This window comes from Hemitrygon akajei, chromosome 27 (assembly GCF_048418815.1).
Source record: "Hemitrygon akajei chromosome 27, sHemAka1.3, whole genome shotgun sequence".
Lineage (NCBI taxonomy): Eukaryota > Metazoa > Chordata > Chondrichthyes > Myliobatiformes > Dasyatidae > Hemitrygon > Hemitrygon akajei.
Genome location: NC_133150.1, coordinates 27496077 through 27519047, shown reverse-complemented (window position 1 = coordinate 27519047; position 22971 = coordinate 27496077). Strand labels below are relative to the sequence as shown.

Genomic DNA, 22971 nt, shown 5'->3' with positions numbered 1-22971 from the left:
ACCAACAGCCAAAGTGCAAAAGAAGGCAACTTGTGCAACTACTGAGAACTTGAGATGTAAAGCCATTGAAAGTGTTTGTCACTGAGCCCCACAATTTACACCATAAATGGAAATCCCTACGTTCAGACCCATACTCACTGAGCCTCTACATTGATCGACCCTGAGAAATCAAGGGTACAATGTTTGCCCTTTCTCCCCTTTTATTAAGACAGATAAAACAAGTCATATCCGTGTGACTATCAACCCGCCCCTTGTTCAATAACCTTACTGTTGAAATATTCTTTTACCTCCTCCATTATCCAGGCATTGTATCCTGGTGGAGTAATGCCCATCTGAATAATACTGGCCACCGTCAGAATAGCCATGGCCAGGGGGGAGACGTACTTCCAGGTGTAGTAATAATAGCTGTACGGAGTGAAGCCCAGCATTTCTGTTAACTCCTGCATGAATCTGGAAAGGAGGAGCAACATGTGTAATGCCTTCAATGTCTGAATTCCTCTGTTTTTCCTCTGTTCACTGCCAACACATCACTCTGACTATGCAGAGTTTAACCATACAGAGCAACACAAGTCTGGACATCATTTTCCGAATGTTTAATTCTGTCAGAGCTGTCCCTGCAGTCTAGAGATTAAATGTGCATAAGACAGCTTCTGATATACTTGTGAGGGCTGCCACAGTGTGGCTTAGAGAAAAACCTCCCAATGCAGATCTTGGCCTGTTGCTAGGCACCCAATTCAATTACAATACACATAGTATGCTGGAGGATCTCAGCAGGTCAGGCAGCATCTATACAGGAAAATAAATGGTCAACATTTCGGGCCAAGACTCTTCACATTTATAGGTTCACTTTCAAAATTCAGGACAGATTCAGCGCTTATCCCACTTTTCTCTCTACACCCATGACTAGGTGACTAGACACAGCTCAAACACCATCGATAAATTCACCAATGACACAACTATTGTTGGCAAAACTTCAGAAGGTGACGAGCAGGCATACAGGAGTGAGCTAGATCAGCTGATTGAGTGATGTCGCAACAACAACCTTATGCTCAACGTCAATAAGATCAACAAATTGACAGTAAACTTCAGGAAGTTGAAGTTGAGGAAACACATATCAGACTTTATCAAGGGATCAGCAGTGGAAAGGGTGGGCAGTTCTAAGCCCCTGGGTGTTAACATCTCTGAAGATCTGTCTTGGGCTAAATATATTAATGGAATTACAAAGAAGGTACTATAGAGGCTATAGTTCATTAGGAGTTTGAGGAGATTCGGTATGTCACCAAATACTCCAGCAAATTTTTACACATGTTCCACGTAGAACATTCTAACTGGTTGCATCACCATCTGGTATGGAGGGGTCACTGCACAGGATCAGAAAAAGCTGCACAAATTTGCAAATTCAGCCAGTTCCATCATGGACACTACCCTACCCAGCAATGAGAAAATCTTCAAAATAAAATGCCTCAAATAAGCAGGATCCATCATTAAGGACCCCCATCATTTGAGACAAGGAGGAGGTACAGGAGCCTGAAAACACAAACTCAATACTTCAGGGAAAAGCTTTTTCTGATTTCTGAAGGACAATGAACTCAGGCACACTACCTCACTATTTCATTTTGCTCTCTTTTTGCATTACTTATTTAATTTTATATATCTATTTCTTATTATAATTTATGTTACAAAACATGCCCCTTTCTCATTGCTACCATCTGAAAGGAGGTACAGGAGCCTGAGGGCACATACTCAACAATTCATAAACAGCTTCTTCCCCTCTGCCATCCGATTTCTGAATGGGCATTGAACTCATGAACACCACCTCACTACTTTTTTGTATGACTTATTTATTTACTATGATATTAATACCAATGATATTAAACCAGAATCTGATTTGCACTCCCCCAACTTCCCGACCCTGTACTGATTCTCATCCACTCCACCATGCTTACAGTTCTTGCCTAGTTAAATACCCACCTACTGCACTTACTGAACATCCAAGCAGAAATTCCAGGCTTTACCCTCCACACCTACAACTGAAATCCATAAATGGACCTTTGGCCATTCTGGTGCATGACTCTTCCATCAGACCCTCTCTGCAACATTACAGAACCAGCCTCTTCCCATTCTCACCACATTTACTTTGTGAACTCTGCACTTACTTGGCGGATGAAAGTAAGACCTGACTTCAAGCAGCAGCTTATGATCGGAGTTGACATTGACACACTGCGCAGCAGCTGTTCACCGATCTCTCTGCAGGTATTGAGGGAAATCTAGGAGGTGGCCTCAACCACAGGCTGAAACAATGTTTTTAAAATATTGCAGTAGGACTGTTAAACTTCTCCTCTCCAGGGTTGGCTGGTGCCATGGATGGGCTGGGAACTGCTCTTCCAGTTCTGCAGCTGGCAGGTGAACTGGGCTAAACATCACCATTTCAACTCTAATGTCTCTTGGAAAATTATGGAAAAACTACACCCTGGAACTAAGGGTACAACTGATAGAATAATGCAGTATTGAGGAAGATGTGCACTGTCAGAGCTACAGTACTCAGGGTATGCTGTGCCTTCAGAGAGGCAGTACAGCACTGTCACAGTGCTAAATGAGAACTGCAGTGTCAGTGGGGCAGTCCCAAGTTACAGCTCGGCCATCAGAATCAGGTTTAATATCATTGAAATATGTTGGGAAATTTGTTGTCGTTGCAGCAGCAGTACATTGCAATACATAATTTAAAAATTGTGAATTACACTAAGTGTATATATATATATTTTTTAAAATAGTTAAATTAAATAAGTAGTGCTAAAAAAAGTAGTGAGTTAGAGTTCATGGGTTCAATGTTGTTTCAAAAATCTGATGGCAGAGGGGAAGAAGCTGTTCCTGAATTGTTGAGTGTGTGCCTTCAGGCTCCTGCCCCTCCTCCCTGATGCTAGCAATGAGAAGGTGGCATGTCTTGGGTGATGGGGGTCCTGAATGATGGAAGCCACCTTTTTGAGGCATCGCTCCTCAAAGATTCCTGGATGCTACAGAGGCTGATGCTCATAATGGAGCTGACTGAGTTCACAACTTTCTGTAGCTTCTTTCAATCCTGTGCAGTTGCCCCCCCCCCCCCCCACACACACACACAGAGTTAGACTGCTCTTCATGGTACATTTGTATAAATTTGCGTGTCTTTGGTGACATCAAACTCCTAAACCAGTGAGTTGTTTGTTATGTCTCCCCTCTCACTGTGACAGGGAGACACCCCTTTCTCCCTTATCAGGGAGAGAGAGAGAGCCTGTGGAATGTCAAATGCCGGGTGAGCGAGCAATCTTTGGGGTACTGCAAGGCCGTGTCTTTGCTGTTGCTTTGCTCACGCTTGAGTGCTCAGTGGTGGGTGCCGATACTTTTTGCTAGTGGGGGGAGGAGGGATCGTTGCTTGCTGTTGCTTACAGGAGGGGAGCTGGTAGGTACATTGGCGTTCTAACATTTAACTGTCATTCGTTCTTTGGGGGAGCTCTTCTGTTTCCGTGGATGTTTGTGAAGAAAAAGCCTTTCAGGATGTATATTGTATACATTTCTCTGACATTAAACGTACCTTTGAAACCTTTGAAACTAATGAAATATAGCTGCTGTGGGGCCTTCTTTGTAACTGCATCGAAGGCATAGCATTAAGGGAAACCTTTCTATCGGAGAGCTAAGTTCTGAGAAACAGATACACTAATGAAGAGGCTGTTGCAAGTAGTAATGCTGAGGGAGAGTGGCACTATTAACGGGGACATGATAAGATAGAATGCTTTGCCAAAAGGGTAGAGTGAAGGAAATATAGGAGAACTCAAGTGTGTTATCATCTAGATACTGTAAGATATTAAACTAAAACCTAGTCAAATGTTAAAGAATCCAATACACGTTCTTAAAGGGCTATCGAGAGCATTTAGTTGATCTGGGTAACATTTATCCCTCAATAAAGTCATTCATCTCAATATTCCATGTGAAATCTTGTTGTTTAATATTAGGCTGTCTGTGTGATCTGGGAACACAGAGTAAATACCCTCCAAAACACACAAAATGATGGACAAGCTCAGAAAGTCATGCAGCCTCTATGGAGGGGAGTAGACATTTTGGATTGAAACTCTTCTTCAGGCCTCCTCCATAGATGCTGCCTGACTTACTGAGTTCTTCCAGCATTTGGTGTGTTTTGCCCAAGATTACCAGCACCTGCAGAACCTCTTGTGTAATTGATCTCCAAAAGTAATTCACTGGTTGTGAAGTGGTTTAACATACCCTGAGCACACGATAATCTATTTGCTAATGTGAGCCATTTAACAATGGAAGGATACAACCCCTGTAAGCGTTGAGGACAAGGAATTGAAGGCACTTACTTTTTTGTCCCATAAATCCAAGATACAGATATATTTTCCAAAATAACCACAATAGTGAGGGGCAGTGTGGCAGAATAATCATCAAACATTGTGACGAAGTAGTTCCCAGAACGCTGGACAAAGATGAGTCCGATTGAGAAAGCAAGCATCGTGCACCCGACTGTGGGAAAAGCACAAACACATCCAAGGCATTGAGATTAGAAATCAAATTCTATCTGAAATTCACCCTGAAGCCTAGAGTAAGAGTTTTCAGAATGTGGAGAGGCAATCAGCACAAGCAGTACACCCCATTTTTGGTAAAGTAACTGCCCAGTGGTCTTCTCACCAGAAGCAGACCCATTTCGTGAGGTACAGATATGATAATCTGAACATGAGTTAGGAGCAGACTCCCTTAGCCTCCTCTACCATTTAATAAGATCAGTGATGATTTAATTGTAACCTCAACTCTAGCTGTGATCTTTAACTTTAGCTTCCACCCATTTACTTATCAAATAAGACAATAAGTCATAGGAGCAGAATTAGGCCATTCATTCCATCGAGACAGCGCTGCCATTCCATTATGGCTGATTTATTATCCCTCTCAACACCACTCTCCTGCCTTCTCTCTGTAACCTTTCACAACCTTACTCATCAAGTCCTTATCAAGCTCAGCTTTAAATATATCCAATGACTTGGCCTCCACAACTGCTTGTGGTAATGAATTTCACAGATTCACCACCCTCTGGTGAAAGAAATTCCTCCTCATCTCTGTTATAGATATCTATCTATGCGTCTTAAAAAAATCAAAGACTCTGCTTCCTTGAGGAAGAGGCAATACAAGAGAGGTCTCTTAATGCCCTACATAATTGAAACATTACCTCCCTATTTTTGTATTCAATTTTCTCCCAATAAATAATATTGTTAGCTTCACTAATTACTTGAAATATAAATATACTAGCCTTTGCAAATAATGCACAAGTACACCCAGCTGCCCTTCAGTTCAGAGCTTTGCTGTCACTCATCATTCAGACAATAGGCTTCTTTTGAATATTTCCTGTCAGATGGACAATATTTCCCACATTATACTCTATTTGCCAGACCTTTGCATACTCCCTTGAACTGTATATATCTCTTTATAATTGCACTATGCCCTCCTCTCAACTTACCTCTCCATCTGCCATAGTTTCATCAGTAAATTTTGCAGCCATGCCTTAGAACCTTCATCCCTGTGTTGTTTATAAACACTTAGGACTGCAGCATCAGTATCACCTGCTGCACACTTGCTCCGCCTTTCCAATAGCAAAACATCTATTTTGAGTCTACTCTCTAGCCAATCTTCTATCTACATCAATTCATTACTTCATTCCATAAGCCATAAAAAATTTATTTCCTGCAATGCCTTTGGGCTGCACGTTATCAAATGCCTTTTAGAAATCTAATTTTAGTAATCCAATTTTATTCATGGAACATTTTACTTCTTCAAAAGGTTCCTCACTTGAGGCTCCATTTATCTTTCAATACAAGTAAAGATCTCATGGCAGAAGAAAGATGAGAGGATTGGATAGGCTAGGACTGATTTTGCCAGAATGTAGGAGACTCAGGGTTGACCATGCAGAGGTTTAGAAAATCATGATAGTTCCAGCCTTTTTCCAAGGTAAAGAAATCTAAAACTGAAGGGCATAGGTGTAAGGTTAGAAGAGAAAGATCAAAAGGGTATCTGAAGGACAAGCTTTTCACATGGAGGTTGGTGGGTATATGAAACATGCTGCCAGAGGAAGTGGTAACAGAAGGGACAATTATATTAAAGAGTCATTTGAATGGGTACATGAATGGGCAAGGTTTAGAGGAATATGGCCAAAGGCAGGCAAATGGGATTCGTGTAGGATGATGGAATCGATGGTTTTGTGTCCAAGTTTAGAACGATATGAAGATAGGTGGAAGGTTAGGTAATGTGGGGGAAGCTGGGAGTCTGCAGAAAGACCTGGGCAGATGAGATGAGTGGGCAAAGAAGTGGCAGATGGAATGCAGTGTAGGGAAATGTATGGTCATGCACTTTGGTAAAAGGAATAAAGGTGTGCGCTGTTTTCTAAATGAGGAGAAAATTCAGAAATTAGAGGTTGAAAAGGACTTGGGAGTCCTTGGGCAGAATTCCATAAAGACTAACTTGCAGGTTGAGTTGGTGGTAAGGAAGGCAAATGCAATGTTAGCATTCATTTTGAGAGGACTAGAATATAAAAGCAATTATGTAATGCTGAGGCTTTATAAGGCATTGGTCAGATCACAAGGAGTATTGTAAGCCGTTCTGGGCATGTTATCTAATAAAAGATGTTTTGGTATTGCAGAGGATCCATAGGAGGTTGACAAGAATGATTCCAGGAAGGAAAGAGTTAAAATACATATAAGAAGCATTTGATGCCTCTGTGCTTGTACTTGTTGGAGTTCAGAAGAATAAGGTGGGATCTCATTGAAACCTATTGAATATTGAAAGGCCTAAGAGTGGATGAGGAGCTGATGTTTCCTATAGTGGAATATAGAGGGATATCCCTTTAGAAAGGAGATGAGAAGGAAATTCTTTAGCCAAAGGGTGGTGCATCTGTGGAATTCATTGCCAATGCACAGCTGTGAAGACCAACTCATTGAGTATATTTAATGCAAGGGTTGGTGTTCTTCATTAGTAAGGGTGTCAAGGGGGAGAAGGTAAGAGAATGGAGTTGAGAGGGATAATAAATTGGCAATGAAGGAATGTTGGAACAGACTCGATGGGCCAAATGGCCTAATTCTACTCCTATATTTTAAGGTTTTATGGTCTAAAATTTGGTAGTAGCTGGTTCCAGACATTCATTGCTTCTTTCCATATTTGTTTGTATGTAAGATAAATTCTAGTTAACAAAGTAGAGATGATTTATTCAATTTATTTAAGCACAATTCAATGAGAATTTGAGCACAAAACAGATCTTGTCTCCCGAACTCTAAATGGCAGCATATCATTTACAGGATAGTAAACTAATCCCACAATGTTTTCCGCTCTCTCATACTCTTACCTCCTTATTGTTCCATTCTATCATGCTCTTAGACATTAATGAGACCTTAGCTTCAATCACTAATGAATTCAGCCTAAGAACCCTTTGCAAAGCAATAATTTCTCCTACCCTATTGAAGTCAACTCATCCTACACTTAGTTTTGGGAGTGTTTGATATTATTGCTGCCATTTCTCAATTTTATGAATGTAAATCTTCAACTCACAGAGCTCCGTTGATACCCCTGCCCCCCCCCCACCCCATCCCTATCTATAATTTTAGTTTGGTTCTCTTTCTCTCTCTTCCCCCCCCCCCGCACTATAATCTCCCCCCAGCCCTAGCTTTTGTTCTCTTTTATTTCCCATAAATCTCCACCTTCCCCCTTAGCCCATTTCCTTTCAGCCGATCACTTCCCAGCTCTCTACTTCATCCCTCCCCCCACTTCTTATCCCCCCTCAACTATCCCATGTCACTTCACTCCTGATGAAGGGTTTTGGCCTGAAACGTTGTCACTACCTCCTCCCATAGATGCTGTCTGGCCTGCTGAGTTCTGCCAGCATTTTGTGTTTTTAAATATAAGCAGGAACTGAATAGATCAGACATGACTTCAGTTGTAGCCAGTATTGAACTGCAGAAACTTACTTGTTAAAAACTCTTTGCGAACTTTAAACGTGTCAACAATTGGTGACATGATTCCTTCCATTGTTCCCATCATGCTGCCCAGTCCAAGATTAATGAGCATCAGGAAGAAGAGCACGGACCAGAAAGGGGAAGCTGGGAAATGGGTCATTGCCTCTGTGAAGGCAATAAATGCCAAGCCTGTTCCCTGTACCGACTGCAAGAGATCAGAAAGATCAAGTGAGTGGTAGCAAAGGTACTATTGTTGCAGGTCCAACCACAAATCAATCAACTGAGACATCAGTGAGATTTCAATAAAGTATCTCAAATCTTCATCCTAGTTCCTACTGTGGAAATAATTGGTGAGCTTTATGTAAACTGGGTTCAGAATTACCCTCGTTTGATAAACTTTTCTGTTTACATGCCCTGAGGTTCTTTCACATATCTTTAATCAGATTTGCCCCAACGTTGCCGTAGGTACTGAGGGTAGCAAGCCAGGGCATGCCCTTTTCTCACTGTTACCATCAAGTAGGAGATACAGAAGCCTGAAGTTACACACTCAGTGATTCAGGGAACAGCTTCTTCCCCTCTGCCATCCAATTCCTGAATGGACTGTGAAGCTTTGGACACTACCTCACTTTTAAAATATACAGTATTTCTGTTTTTGTACATTTTTAATAATCTATTCAATATACATAATTGATTTACTTGTTTATTATTATTTTTTCTCTCTCTCTCTCTGCTAAATTATGTATTGCATTGAACTACTGCTGCTAAGTTAACAAATTTCATGTCACATACCAGTGATAATAAACCTGATTCTGGTCTCAAAGAAAACTGCCCACAGAGGTCCAGTTAGTCCCTGTATTATGGATTTCATGTTTTCTTATGTAAATTGCTGTCGGCTGTCAGTTCTATGGGATCCCTGCAACCCACAACACTGATATCATTAAGGAAGTTGACCAGCCAATCACATTGAAGAAAGCAAACTAGCAAGTAATTATCGCTTTTTGTTAACATCATTCTGAGGAAATAAACAAACAAAATGAATAAAGGGTATCATAAATAAGTGTTAATTGGAACTTTTATAATATTATTTGAAGTAGGTATATTACTTTGAAACAAATATCTGAGGAAACAAAAACAATCATAAAATTACTTCTTTAGGATTAGGCAGGTGTAACGTGAAATGTAAGGATTAAAACACCATTAAAATCTAAATGACACTTCATTCATTCAAGTTATTTTTTCCACAGTATGTTAAGTGAGAACAGTTTATCAGTCAGTTAATTTCCATCTTCCACTGATTTTACCAGGGAAGACTTCTACAAAGTACTCTGTGTGTGGAGCAGTGAATCACTGAGAGAAACTTCTGGATCTGCCTAACCATTTCAGGCAAAAGAAAACCTTCCGCCCATCGAGAGACCCATCTACTCTCCTCCCCTCCCAACTACAGTATTCCCTTCAGCCACTTTAGCATTCTTTTCCACATCATTCCCTTCAATTCCTCCAGCCATCCAGTCTATGATTTTCTCTTCAATCGGTGCAGATACACTCATAAACACAAGAGATGCTGCAGATGCTGAAAATTCAGAGCAACACACGTAAACTGCTGGAGAAACCCAGCAGGTCAGGCAAGAGTAAGATATACCTTGCTAGTTTGTGGTGTCGCAGCAACAACTTTGCATTAAATGTCAGGAAGACCAAAGAGCTGATTGTGGATTTCAGAAAGGATAAGATGAGGGAACATGTACCAATCCTTATAGAAGGATCAGAAGTGGAGAGTGAGCAATTTTAGGTTCCTGGGTGTAATATCTCTGAGGATCTAACCTGGTGCCAATAAACTGATGCAACTATAAAGAAGGCAAGACAGCAGCTACACTTCATTAGGAATTTGGGGAGATTTGGTTTGTTACCTAAAACACTTGAAAACTTCTACAGATGTAATGTGGAGAGCATTCTGACAGGCTCAATCACTGTCTGGTATGGGGGTGGGAGTTACTGCACAGAGTCAAAAGGAAGTTGCAAAATTAGTCAGCTTCATCATGTCTTGGATAACCTCCATAGTATCCAAGACATCTTCAAGGAGCGGGGCCTCAGAAAGGCAGTGTCCATTATTAAGGACCCCCTCACCCAGGACATGCCCTCTTCTCATTGTTACCGTCAGGAAGGAGGTACAGAAGCCTGAAGGCACACACTCAGTGATTCAGGAACAGCTTCTTCCCCTCTGCCATGCAATTTCTAAATAGACATTGAAGCCATGAATACTACCTCAGTACTTTTTATTTCTATTTTTGCACTACTTATTTAACTATTTAATATACTTACACACACACAATGTAACTAATTTATTGTTTTTTCTATATTATCATGTATTGCAGTGTACTGCTGCCACTAATTTAACAAATTTCACGACATATGCTAATGATATTAAACCTGATTCTGATCTATAGAAATGAATGAACAGTCCACATGATGAGGAAAAACTTCTTCACATAGAGAGTGGTGAATCTGTGGAATTCTCTGCCACAGGAAACAGTTGAGGCCGGTTCATTGGCTATATTTAAGAGGAAGTTAGATATGGCCCTTGTGGCTAAAGGGATCAGGGGGTATGGAGAGAAAGCAGGTACAGGGTTCTGAGTTGGATGATCAGCCATGATCATACTGAATGGTGGTGCAGGCTCGAAGGGCTGAATGGCCTACTCCTGCACCTATTTTCTATGTTTCTATGTTTCTATTTCAGGCCGACATCCTTATTCGGGATCTGAAGAAGAGTCAACTGTTTATTCATTTCTGCAGATATACTCAGTCTATTTTTCCCCTATTCTCTGTACTCCCTTGATGTATTTTAAGTAATTCCAAATCCCAGTTGCTGACCAAAATCAGTGGAGATCTTGTTGCACCTAAACGCTTAATTCATGTTAATCAGTCCAATACCCCATTAGTAGGGAACTTCTTTCTCCATTTCCTAGTTTATTTAGTTGCTGTTAATTATCAGTATAATCCATTGTATGAATCCTGTACATTTCAGGTAAACTTACTTGGTGCCCACAGCAGATAATGCTGGGAGGCATGGCTGGGCACAAGTATGTGATATGACTGGGCATAGGGGAGTAGATGGTGCATGCTATTACAGAGTACACAGGGCATAACTATATGGGTATGATTGGCTAAATATAGAATCAGTACATATATAGAAGCATAGCACAGCTTGGTATATACTGTGGCATGGATAATGCAGGATGTGAAAGACAGGGTGCAGCACAAAAGCCAATAGTGGGAATAGTGTCAATGTGTCAGGGCGTAGATTGGAATAATGCAAGAAATGACGTGACAGTTTGAAACATGAAAGGACTAGGATAAAAATACTGTAAAATGTAAATATCACTGGTAGGAATAGGACCAGGTATGACCATGGCAGGGTTGGGAAAAACTACAGAGAGAGGAGACCTGCAACGGAGAGGGGTGACTGCCTTTTTAATCACTGGTGAGATCGCTCTACAACGGAGAGGGGAGACTGCCTTTTTTATCGCTGGTGAGATCGCTCTGCAACGGAGAGGGGAGATTGCCTTTTTTATCGCTGGTGAGATCGCTCTGCTTATGGACAGGGAAAAACCCGCCACTGTGCCCAGAGAATGTAACTCTGTGCTCTGGATATGGATTTGGACTATAGACTTTTTTTTCAGTCTTACAGCTTTTTTAAAATTCTGTGTTTTTTGTCCAAACTTCCTCAATTTTTAAAATTGAATTTGAGGGAGAGGGAATTGGGGGTTGATAGACAATAGGCAATAGACAATAGGTGCAGGAGTAGGCCGTTCAACCCTTCGAGCCAGCACCGCCATTCAATGTGATCATGGCTGATCATCCACAATCAGTAACCCTGATAAATGATGTTCCATTTTTGTTCTTTTTTTGTGCAAGGAGGAGGCATTTAGGGGTTGATGATTGTACTGCCGTTCTTTCCTTTCTTGGTTTCATGGCTATCTGGAGAAGAAGAATTTCAGAGTTGTATACTTTGATAATAATTGAACCTTTGAATTGAAGGGTAAATAACACAGGTAAGGAAAGTACAGAATGGGCAGGGGTTGGGTGGCCAAGAATGGTGACAATGGAAATGGCCAGAAATGTGGACTGTTCATTCATCTCCATAGATGCTGCCTGACCTGCTGATTTCCTCCGGCATTTTGTGTGTGTGTTGCTCTGGATTTTCAGACAAGTAGTGCACTCATGTGAAATACAAAGGCTTGAGAGGGAAATTACAAGTAAATCATTCATAATCCATCCAAAACAACTGATTCCCACCAGCCACTTAATTAAGTAATGTTTCTAAAAAAAAATCTTCATTGAATGTGCCAATCCTGCAGGGACTTTTAATCAGTAACACTGAAGTCTTATTCTGGAGTCGGTGTTCAAAACTGACATGAAGCATCAATCTCTTTCTTTAGTGACAGGAGGAGAAAGCGAGATATTAATGGAGAGATGACACGAACGAAAATGAAGTGCTTTCGGCAGGTGTGTTGTGAATAAGCAATCGAGTCAATCCCACTGAGAGACCAGATCCTTGTTCATTAACATTTTTTTTAAGGCCTTTGCAGTTCAATGTCATGAATAACTAAAAGTCAATGGTTTGGAGATAGCTGCTGCTGTTTCATGAGGCTCTCTGCCTCAAGCAGGAGAGGCTATCAGGAATTTCACTCAAACTGCTTCCCCTCTGTGACCCTCTACATGTTGAAGTCTAATAGATGATAAATCAAGGCTGATAATTGCAGCTGAAATTGATATTCCTTGTGCTTCTTAATCTGCCGCTGTTGTCTTAGGCTGTGCAGGGTCTGAGAGTATGTGACAGGCTGTTTACATTATAGGCACTGTAGGCTGTCTGAGAAGGCAGTCTCCTGCCAGAGGAACCAGCTATGCCTTTAGGTCAATATTTTCTTTTCTGCTCTGAATTTACAGCAACACACAGTTCAGCAGTTTCATTTTGAAAAAGATAAACGTATGAAAGATAAAACTCTCCCTCAAAACATTAAGGATCAGTGGCTTTAGTAAAAAAATGGAAATCTGTACAGCAAATTTCGTAACAAATGTAAAACATTAAATCCCCAGGTTTTTCAGTATATTCACAGAAAAGTGAATCATCTCTTCATTTCCTTCACTGTTTCAACATTCCATGAAATGGATATTTGTGTCAGTCTCACCTTATTCAGCTCATCCTCCAGCTGACATGTGTCCAGCCCTAATTCCTTGAAATGATCCTCCTTCACCGTCTTTATGACACTGTACATTTCAGCATAATCAGAAGCTGTGAGATGTGAGAAATTGATGTGTGGTGGAATCAGATCATGGCTCAGGACCTTGGAGTTCAGGTATCCAATAATCTTTTCAGAGTTCCTGCCAAAGGGAGAAAGAAAAATCCAGGATACTTCTCGCAGACTCAAACACAGAACAACAACTGCATTGACAAAAGCACGAGGAGAGTTCTAATCTCAAGCATCAATGAGATCTTCAACCACAAATATGAATTGGATATGCTAATACAATTATATAGGACCTTACTGGGACTAAACCTGGCGTATTGTGTGCAATATCAAAGAAAGAAAGCTTAGCTTTGTTTGTCACATGTTCTTTGAAATATACAGCGATATGCTTCAAATCAAATCAGCGAGTATTGTGCTGAGCAACCCACACATCTGGCACCAACAGAGCATGCCTTCAGCTCTCCAACCCTAACCATACACCTTTGGAATGTAGAAGGAAATCGGAGGATACCCACGCAGTAACGGGGAGACCGTATGAACTCCAAACAGGCAGCAATAGGAATTGGCTCCTGATTGCCGGCTGGCACTGTAAAGCGATGCGTTAACCAGTACACTACCTTGCTGTCCCTCTGTGTAAGGATATACCTACCACAGAGGTTCCCCAGACTGATTCCTGGGGTGAAAGGACTGCCAAGTGGGGTGGAGCAATGGTGCAGCTTCTGCAGCCCAGGTTTCATCTGGGTCTTGGGTGTCGAGCATGTGGAGTTAGTACATTCTACATGAGATCCCCTTAAGTGCTTTGGTTTCCTTCCACGTCCAAAAAAACGTGCAGGTTGGTAGTTTGATTGCCCATGGTAAATTCCCCCTATTATGTACGTGATAGAATCTGGGGCAGTTGGTGGAAAATGGACGAATGGGAGAATTTAACGTATGACATTATTTCCATGGGTACAAATCATTTCATCATCAAAGAATATCCATGGTATATCTATACACCACAGCAGAATGAGAGGAGAGTTTAGTAAGATATCCAAAATTCTGACAAGTGGAGACAAACTAGATCTAGGACAGGGGTTCCCATGCACCCTTCAGTTAACTGTAGACGTCCATGGCATAAAAATAGGTTGGGCATCTCTGATCTAGGAAATGGGGTAAGACATTTAGGACTAAGGAGAGAAAAGCTTCTTCACTCAATCAATTGCAAAGCTGTGGAATTCTCTAGCACAAAAGGTTGTGGAGATCAAGCCGCTAAACATATTTAAGACTAGATTTCTCAATAAATAAAGGGATCAAGGGGCTGTAGGGAGAGACCAGGAGTGTGGCACTATGACAATGGGTCAGCCATAATCATACTGAATAGTGGAACAGGCTCAAAGGTTGAATAGTCTGTTATATGTCTGCCTCTTTACAGATAAGTTAGCTTCATTATATCGTACTCGTTTTACATTTAACACATCCCATAATTGCAAGCCCAATCAGAGAATACACTAGAGATACAAGACAGATGTTGCAATTAGGCGCAAAAAAACCCAAGCTGCTGAAGGAACTCAGTGGACTGAGCAGCATCTGTGGTGAAAAAGGAATTGTCGACATTTCGTGTGCAGGGTCTCAACCAAATGCATCAATAGTTCCTCACCCCTCCGCCCCCCAACTTCCACAGATGTTGTTCAACTCCCAATTTGTGTACTCAAAAGAGAACACAATCATTCTAATTAATCAGAACAAACTCTGGGATCTAATTTTTTTTTCGTCCTGAGTTCTGATGTAATGAGCTTTTAGGACTTCATGGCATCTAGAGTCTCCAAGAAGACTTTAATGATTTATTTAAGGGCTTTTAGGAAGCTGAATGTCACAGACACAGGAAAATACAATAAATGACAATGGATTTACACTTTCATAGATGGCAGAAGCTTGCATGGTGTCACATTCATGAAATGGTGAATGATCCCAGCACCTTGCACAAACCATTACACAATAAAGCTACCTTTAAATTCTATTAGAATTAATACAAAATTAGTAAAATTCTCCATCATGATACCTGGATCCAAAATACACAAGCCACTTCTTTGAGGTAAAATTTATACATGGAAACCAAGCCTAAGGGGTGGACATACTCCAATCACTGAAGGTAGCAAGACAAATTCAGAAATCTGATAAATAGACAGATGATTTTTTTCTGTTTCAGAAATAATTATGCTATTTAAACAGTACAAGTCAGACATCAACGACAATAATGTTAAATGAGTCCTTTTCTCCCAAGTGGAAATTTCAAATACTAGAGGCATAACTTTAAGGTAAGAGGGGAGATTTAAAGGATGTTTACAGCACATCAGTACATGGCAAGAAATATTTTTCTCAGAGAGTGGTAACTAGGTACCTGGAAAGCATTGCCAGGACAGATAGTGGAAGCATATGATAACAACATTTAAGAGGTAATGTAATAGAAAGGTGCAAGAACAGGCAGGGAATTAAGGAATGTGCACTTGGTGGCCTATTATTAGGTATAGGAGGTGCCTATAAAGTGGCCACTGAGTGTGTGTTCATGGTCTTCTGCTGCTGTAGCCCATCCACTTCAAGGTTTGGCATATTGTGCGTTCAGGGATGCTCTTCTGCACACCACTGTTGTATCACATTCTCCTCTGACTTCTCTCATGAACAAGCCACTTAAACCCACAGAACCACCACTCACTGGATGTTTTTTGGTTTTTGCACCATTCTCTGTAAACTCTAGAAACTGTTGTGCGTGAAAATCCCAGGAGATCAGCAGTTTCTGAGAGACTTAATCCACCCATCTGGCACCAACAATTATTTCACAGTAAAGTCACTTAGGTCACATATCCTCCCTATTCCAATGTTTGGTCTGAACAACAACTGAACCTCTTGACCATGCCTGCATGCTTTTATGCATTGAGTTACTGCCAAATGATTGGCTGATTAGACACTTGTATTACTGAGGAGGTGTACACGTGTACATAATAAAGTGGCCACAGAGTGTAGCTCACATACAGACAGATGTCCAGCTTCAATTGGCATGATGGTCACCATAGACACTGTGAGCCAAAAAGCCTGTCCCTGAGCTTTACTGTTCCAATGAACTGTGTTCAATTCCTGGCACCGTGCTTCAGAAAATATGTCATGGGAGTTGTGCAGCGAAGAGCTTTGAAAAAAATACCAGAAATAATGGGTTTCAGATATGCAGAGACAGGAGAAGCTGGTATTGCCTTCCCTTGAACACAAAGGAGTATGAAAAGATTTTACCGTGGCGTTCAAAACCATGAAGTGAATTGATATGAGAAATAGCTCCCTTGGTTAGAAGGTGATTGTAACCAGAGGACATCAATTTAAGAAAATTAAATATATATCAAGGTAATTAGAACAGAGCAATATTTACACATCGTGCTGATCTGGAAAGCACTGTGTAAAAAATTGGTAGAAGCATATTCAGTAGTGACTTTAAAAGAAAGGAATAGACGGTGACTGCAAAAATGGAAATATTTACAGGGCTTCAAAAAACAGCAGAGAATTTAGATCAGATCAGCAGAATATGAAGCTTCATGACAGTACACTATACTTCATAAAACTACACTCACTGGCCACTTTATTTGGTATAGCTCTACACCTACTTGTTACTGTAAAAATCTAATCAGCCAATCATGTGGCAGTAACTCAATGCATACGAGCATACAGACATCGTCAAGAGATTCAGTTGCTGTTCAGACCAAATATTAGAATGGGGAAGAAAAGTGATCCAAGTGACTCTGGCCATTGGCGCCAGACAGACTAGTTTGATTATCTCAGAAACTGCTGATCTCCTAGGATTTTCATGCACGAGTCTCTAGATTACAGGGAACGGAGCAAACAACAAAAAAAGCATCCAATGAGTGGCAGTTCTGTGGGTGAAAATGCCTTGTTAATGAGAGAGGTCCGAGGAGAAGGACTAGGTTGGTTCAAGTTGACAGGAAAGCGACAGTAACTCAAATAACAATGTGATACAATGGTTTGCAAGCTTCAGGATATGTTTGCAGAGCCGGCTAGTAGGAAAACTATGGGAGGAGAAGGCTGCAGTGAATGGGGATTGGGGGTTATTGAGACCACACCAGGGATTGAGAATACTGAGCTGGCACAAGTAAGTGGTATGTAGTAGACTGGTGAGACTTAAAGTATAGAGGAGGTCATTCAGTCCACAAATGCCATGCCAGGCCCAGGCCCCATTCACCCACTCTTTCACCATGGCAACAGTTAGCACCCTTCAACAATTAGGCTCCCAAACCAGCATGGATAATTTCATTCATCTCAACTCTGAACTGATTCCACAACCTATGAACTCACTTTCAAGGACTCTAGAAATCATGTTCTAAGTAATTTTTATTTATCTTCTTTACTTTATCTGCAAAGTTTGCCATCTTTTGCACACTGGTTGTTTGTCAGTCTTTCTTTGTGTGTCATTTCTCATTGACTCTACTGTATTTCTTTGTTCTAATGTGAATGCCTGAAAGAGAATGAATCTCAAGGTACTATATGGTGACCAACACTTACTTTGCTAATAAATTTATTTTGAATTTTGATAGCCCTGCAAATTACTTCCCCTCAGGTGTCCATTCAATGTATGCATTAAAGTCACGATTATGCTCCCTTCACCTGTGCAAGCGGTGAGAAGTAAATGACAACTGTGCATCTTTTGTCCCAAATATCAAAGCTGCTGTTCACATCACTAAACCATCTGCTGATGGAAACACCTTGCCTCTGCTCGCCCTGTCTAAAGCAGTTATGGGAATGTGGAATGTGCTACCAGCTGGAATGGAGGAAGCAAACAAAGGAAGGGCAACCTACGTAAACGCATGGCGCAGAAAGGCAACGGATATCCTGTTAAGTGTAATGAGCAATGCCTGGTGTTGTAGGTAAACACCAGAACTGAGCTTCTGAAGTGAATGGTTCCTAAGGTGCCGGGCGCTGTGCATTATTGTGCAGCTGAGGTCAGAAATGACGAGTGCAGAAGCTTTTATTGCTCTTGAAATAAAGTGAACATGCAGCGTACAAACACACAGGAATAACGGCAAAAAACACCAGATACGCAAGGGAGAGGAAAGAAAAGCAGTTTCCTGATTGCTAATTATTTTGTGATAAGAAGGCATGAAGTGTTAAACCACATTGGTTCCGGTTCCCAAACTTTTTTATGCCATGGATCAATAATTAAAGGGTCTGTGGCCCCCTGGTCTAATGAGATCTCAGGAATAAGGCGATTGCTGGAAACACCTGTGTATCTCATTCTCCCATTTTTGGGGGGTGGGGGGATTAAGATTTTCCCTCACATTTCAGTACACATAATATTCCATGAAATTTAGACAAACTTACGTTATGACACATTTCTCATTCATCACATTGGCTTTGAACCCTAGGACCGCAAACACCACAAGTGTTGCCAGAACAGAGGTGAAGAAATTAATGAAAGCCACAAGGGCTGCATCAAAATGGCAGTTGTTGTCTTTCTTGTTGTAACTGGAGAAGGCGATGACTCCCCCAAACCCAAGACCAAGAGCAAAGAAGACCTGTGTAGCTGCTTCCCTCCACACCTGCGCTTCCATCATCTTCTCCAACTGAAACAACAAATTAATAATATACTAATCATCACCATTGTTATGTGCCATGTCATATAATGTGAGCAATCATGGTCTTTTGACCGTGATCGTCCTTGGCTAATGTTTCAAAATAAATAGCTTCCCATTGCCTTCTTCTAGGCAGTGTGTTTACAGGATAGGTGACCCCAGCCATTATCAATAAGCTTCAGAAATTGTCTGCCAGCTTTCTGTGGTTGCATAACCAGGACTCATGATATGCACACGCTGCTCATACGGCCATCCACCACTTGCTCCCATGGTTTCACATGGCCCTAATTGGTGGGGGTGGGGGGCTAAGTAGGTGCTACACCTTGTCTAAGGTTGACGTGTAGAGGGAAGAAGTTCGTTACACCTCCTCTGGTAGAGATGTTCAGTATCTCCACTGTGCCACCCGTTACTATACTAATATTGAATAATAATATACAAAGGACAACTTAACATAAGCGCAACTGAAACTGGGTCCACTTTGCAGTAGATAAGTGCTGGGTCAGAATTTGCATACAACTTCAATTGATATTTGCAAACCAGTTCACTGACCTCACCAGGACAGTGAATCGGGCCCTGCCATTGTATCTGTTGATGGGGTTTTAAGTTTTGTTCAGGAGTGGCAACGGGCAAGGAAGTGTGTGTGTGTGTGTGTGTGTGTGTGTGTGTGTGTGTGTGTGTGTGTGTGTGTGTGTGTGTGTGTGTGTGTGTGTGTGTGTGTGTGTGTGTGTGTGTGTGTGTGTGTGTGTGTGTGTGTGTGGTGGAGGACGGATAAGAAAAAAGGACAAAACAATCGAATTCAAACTGGCCTTCAGTCCACTTAGCTGGTTGCACTTTCTCACCAGAGACAAAGTGTCCTTAATACTAAAGCTTTACCTCTGCACTCTTTCTTACAATGTAAATCAACCCCAAATGAATGAACTTCGTCAGTATTTATGAATCAAAAATGAGAAATACATTTGTTCTTTTGGTTTTAATTTGATTTACAAAATAATAAACTGGCAGGTTTACAGGCCCATCCCTACCTCTCTTTTTGTGGCATGAGTATCAGAGGGACAAGTGGGGCTCTAGTCTTCAGGGTATGTCCTTTCTAAAGATGAATTCCACTTCCACCCATACTTTCACTGCCATCTCCAAGATTCACCATGTGCCAGGGGCATTTACCCCCAAAAAGGATAAAGCCAGAGGCTCTGGAGTACAGTGTGTGCACTGTACGGTGTTCCAAACACCAGGCATACACATTCCAGCAACACTGAGATCAGCAACGACCGTCTGTTTTCTAAAGTAAGTCCCAAACTTCAATGCAAGAGCTAAAGTACCTTAGGAGTGAACATGTGGAGAATTCCATCAATTGAACCTCTGAGTAGGAGACTTCGAATCAGGAAACAGATCAGGACAACATACGGAAACAGGGAACTGAAGTACATCACCTGAAAAAGTGAATGCAAACCCATGGAAATGTACCTGAGAAGTCACAGGGAGCCAGAATACTACTCCATCAACACAAAACACTACATCAGTCTAATTTCAACATTTAGCACTGATATTATAGAATAAAGTTGGAGTGTTTGATGTGAAATGTCAACAATCCACTTAACTCTACAGTTGTGGCCTGACTCTCTAAGTTCCTCAAGCGTTTTTTTTTGCTCCAAACTCCATCATCTCTAATCTCTTGAGTTTCCCATAACATTGTAGATTCCATTTCTACATTTAGGAACAGCTTGGGTTAGGTACATGGGAGTGAGCCGTATGGAGGGCTGCAGTTCAGGAGGGTTGATGGAACTAGGAAGAATCACAGTTCAGAATGGACTTGATGAGCCAAAGGACCCATTTTGGTGCAAGAGTGAACTATGACTCTATGACTGCCCTATCAAACACTTCCAGCACAGATACAGCATGGGATCAATACAAAATAGATCTCCTCTTATACTACTCCATTAAATATTCCAAGGGATCGGCAAGGACAAATTCAATAGACAGTGAAGTTAGTTCAATTCCAACCCTCTAAACTTGCTATACAGATTAGAGACAGATTAAGCTCCATCAATATCATCTAAAAGTCTCCCAGGATGATTGCAATACGAGTCATAATGACAACAAAATATATTCTATACACCTAATCATAAATATAAGAAAACCTGCAGATGCTGGAAATCCAGAGCAACACACACAAAATGCTGAGGGAACTCAACAGATCAAGCAGCATCTATCGAGAGGAATAAACAGTCAATGTTTTGACCCAAGACACTTCATCAGGACTGGAAAGGAAGGGGATAGAGGCCAGAATAAGAAGGTGGGGAGAGGAGAAGGAGAACAAACTGGCAAGTGATAGGTAAAACCAGGCGAGGGGGAAAGTAGGCAGGTGGGATGAAGTGAGGTGCTGAGAGGTGATAAGTGCAAAAGGTAAAGGGCTGAAGAAGGAATCTGATAGGAGAGGACAATGGAGCATGGAAAAAAGGGAAGAAGGAGAAGTTCTAGAGGGAAGTGATGGGCAGGTGAAGAAAAGAGAAGGGGTGAGACAAAGTGAAAATGTAAAACATTCAATGCAGTCTTATTAAACTGTCCCAGAGTATGGTTAAAAGCAAAGAACATTCAGTCCTCTCCCTATTTGAACTGAAAGATTTACCTTGCCAGATGACTGGATACCCTTGATTGTACATAATCCTACAATAAACCAGGCAGACAACAGGCAGAGAGTCATCTTCCAATTGAGACCACCTCCATCGTTAATATTGTTGGAGATGTTCAGTGTATTTCTGTACCAGAAGTAGGTTGTAGCTGAACTCTTGTCACATTCTGGCTCTATAACTGATATAAGAGCAAAAACAATTATAGTAGTGTCAGCACCAACTTCACTGAGTGTTAAAAAGAAGATTAATACATTTTCAGGTGTTATTATGTTTTTGTTGGTCCAGAGCACAAACCCATAGCCATATAGTTAGTCAATCACAGGAGTATGCTTGTGGAGATAAATCTGAATACCTATTTAGAAATCAACGCAGAACAGGGCCTTTTGGCGCAAAGAGTTGCATCACCCAGTAACCCACCTATTCAAGACTAGCCTAATTACCAGGACAATATTCAATGATCAATTAATCTGCTAATTGTTATGTCTTTGGAATGTGGGAGGAACCGGAGGAGCCAGTAGAAACCCACGCGATCTCCTTAAACACAGTGGTGGAATTGAACTCCGATGCCTGAGCTGTAATAGTGCCATGCTAACTGCTAGTTACCGTGGGGCAAGAGGCAGAGTTGGTAAGGGAGACTCAAAGGAAAGACTCTAGCCAATACTTCAGGGATTGACATTGCCCAAGGAACATATAGTACTTCAACTGAGAAATTCTGTTACCAGCAATTCCTGTCACAGAGTCCTAAGGACAATTTTACAATTGGAAAAATTATTTCACAGATCAAAAGACATTAATTTTCTGAGATACCCTACCCTAGCCTTATGTATAGGAAGAATATCACAAAAAAACTTGAAGATCCAACATTATTAAAACAGCAATCCTTAAGGCTGATTTATACTTGTGTGTATGGGCTACACCGCAGCCTACACCATAATCCTGATTTTCACTTCTGCATCGCTCTACGCCATAGTGAGCGTGCGTTGGTGAGCGCCAAAATGCTAGTTGGCGGTGGGGTTTCTATGCCACTGTGTTGAGTTTCTTCATGAGAGACATGGATGAGGAAATGCATTTCAAACATTTTCACATGTCAGCAGGTAGATTTGACGATTTGGTTCATCTATTTCGTATCGGTGTATGCACATCCTACAGACGTGGCAGAGAAGAAACAACCAGAAATGTGCAGGAGGAAATGCGATGCCACCAAGCGGACCAATCACAGTTGTTGCAGACTGCGTCGCTGCGATGCGTGAGTAACTTTTCTCAAGAGGTGCACGTCACCCTATGGTGTAGGATACAGCGTAGGTACAGCCTAGGGTACGTGATACCTACGGCGTAGATGTGACACATAAGTATAAATCAGCCTTTATTTAGGACCATAACTTCTGGTTCTCACCCATAGATCATAGAAAAACATACAACCACACAAAGTACAATTATGTGGTGAACCTCCTCTATAAAATATCATTTAAATCAGAAAGAATGGGGTGTGGGAAAACCTAGGAGAACTTAAATTCTTAGTAAA

General features: G+C 41.3%; 1 protein-coding gene across 4 annotated transcripts in view; it reads right to left on the bottom strand.

Annotated features, from left to right (window-relative positions):
* Positions 1 to 22971, bottom strand: part of slc6a17 (solute carrier family 6 member 17) — a 70761-nt gene that overhangs the window by 8695 nt on the left and 39095 nt on the right. For all 4 annotated transcript variants that reach the window (XM_073030514.1, XM_073030512.1, XM_073030515.1 and 1 more), the window contains 7 exons: positions 21446 to 21627; positions 20139 to 20249; positions 18572 to 18813; positions 13160 to 13352; positions 7989 to 8181; positions 4350 to 4509; positions 288 to 450 (listed from right to left, as the gene is read on the bottom strand). In XM_073030514.1, coding sequence (XP_072886615.1) covers positions 288 to 450; positions 4350 to 4509; positions 7989 to 8181; positions 13160 to 13352; positions 18572 to 18813; positions 20139 to 20249; positions 21446 to 21627 — 1244 coding nt within the window. The remainder of the gene's footprint in view (positions 1 to 287; positions 451 to 4349; positions 4510 to 7988; positions 8182 to 13159; positions 13353 to 18571; positions 18814 to 20138; positions 20250 to 21445; positions 21628 to 22971) is intronic.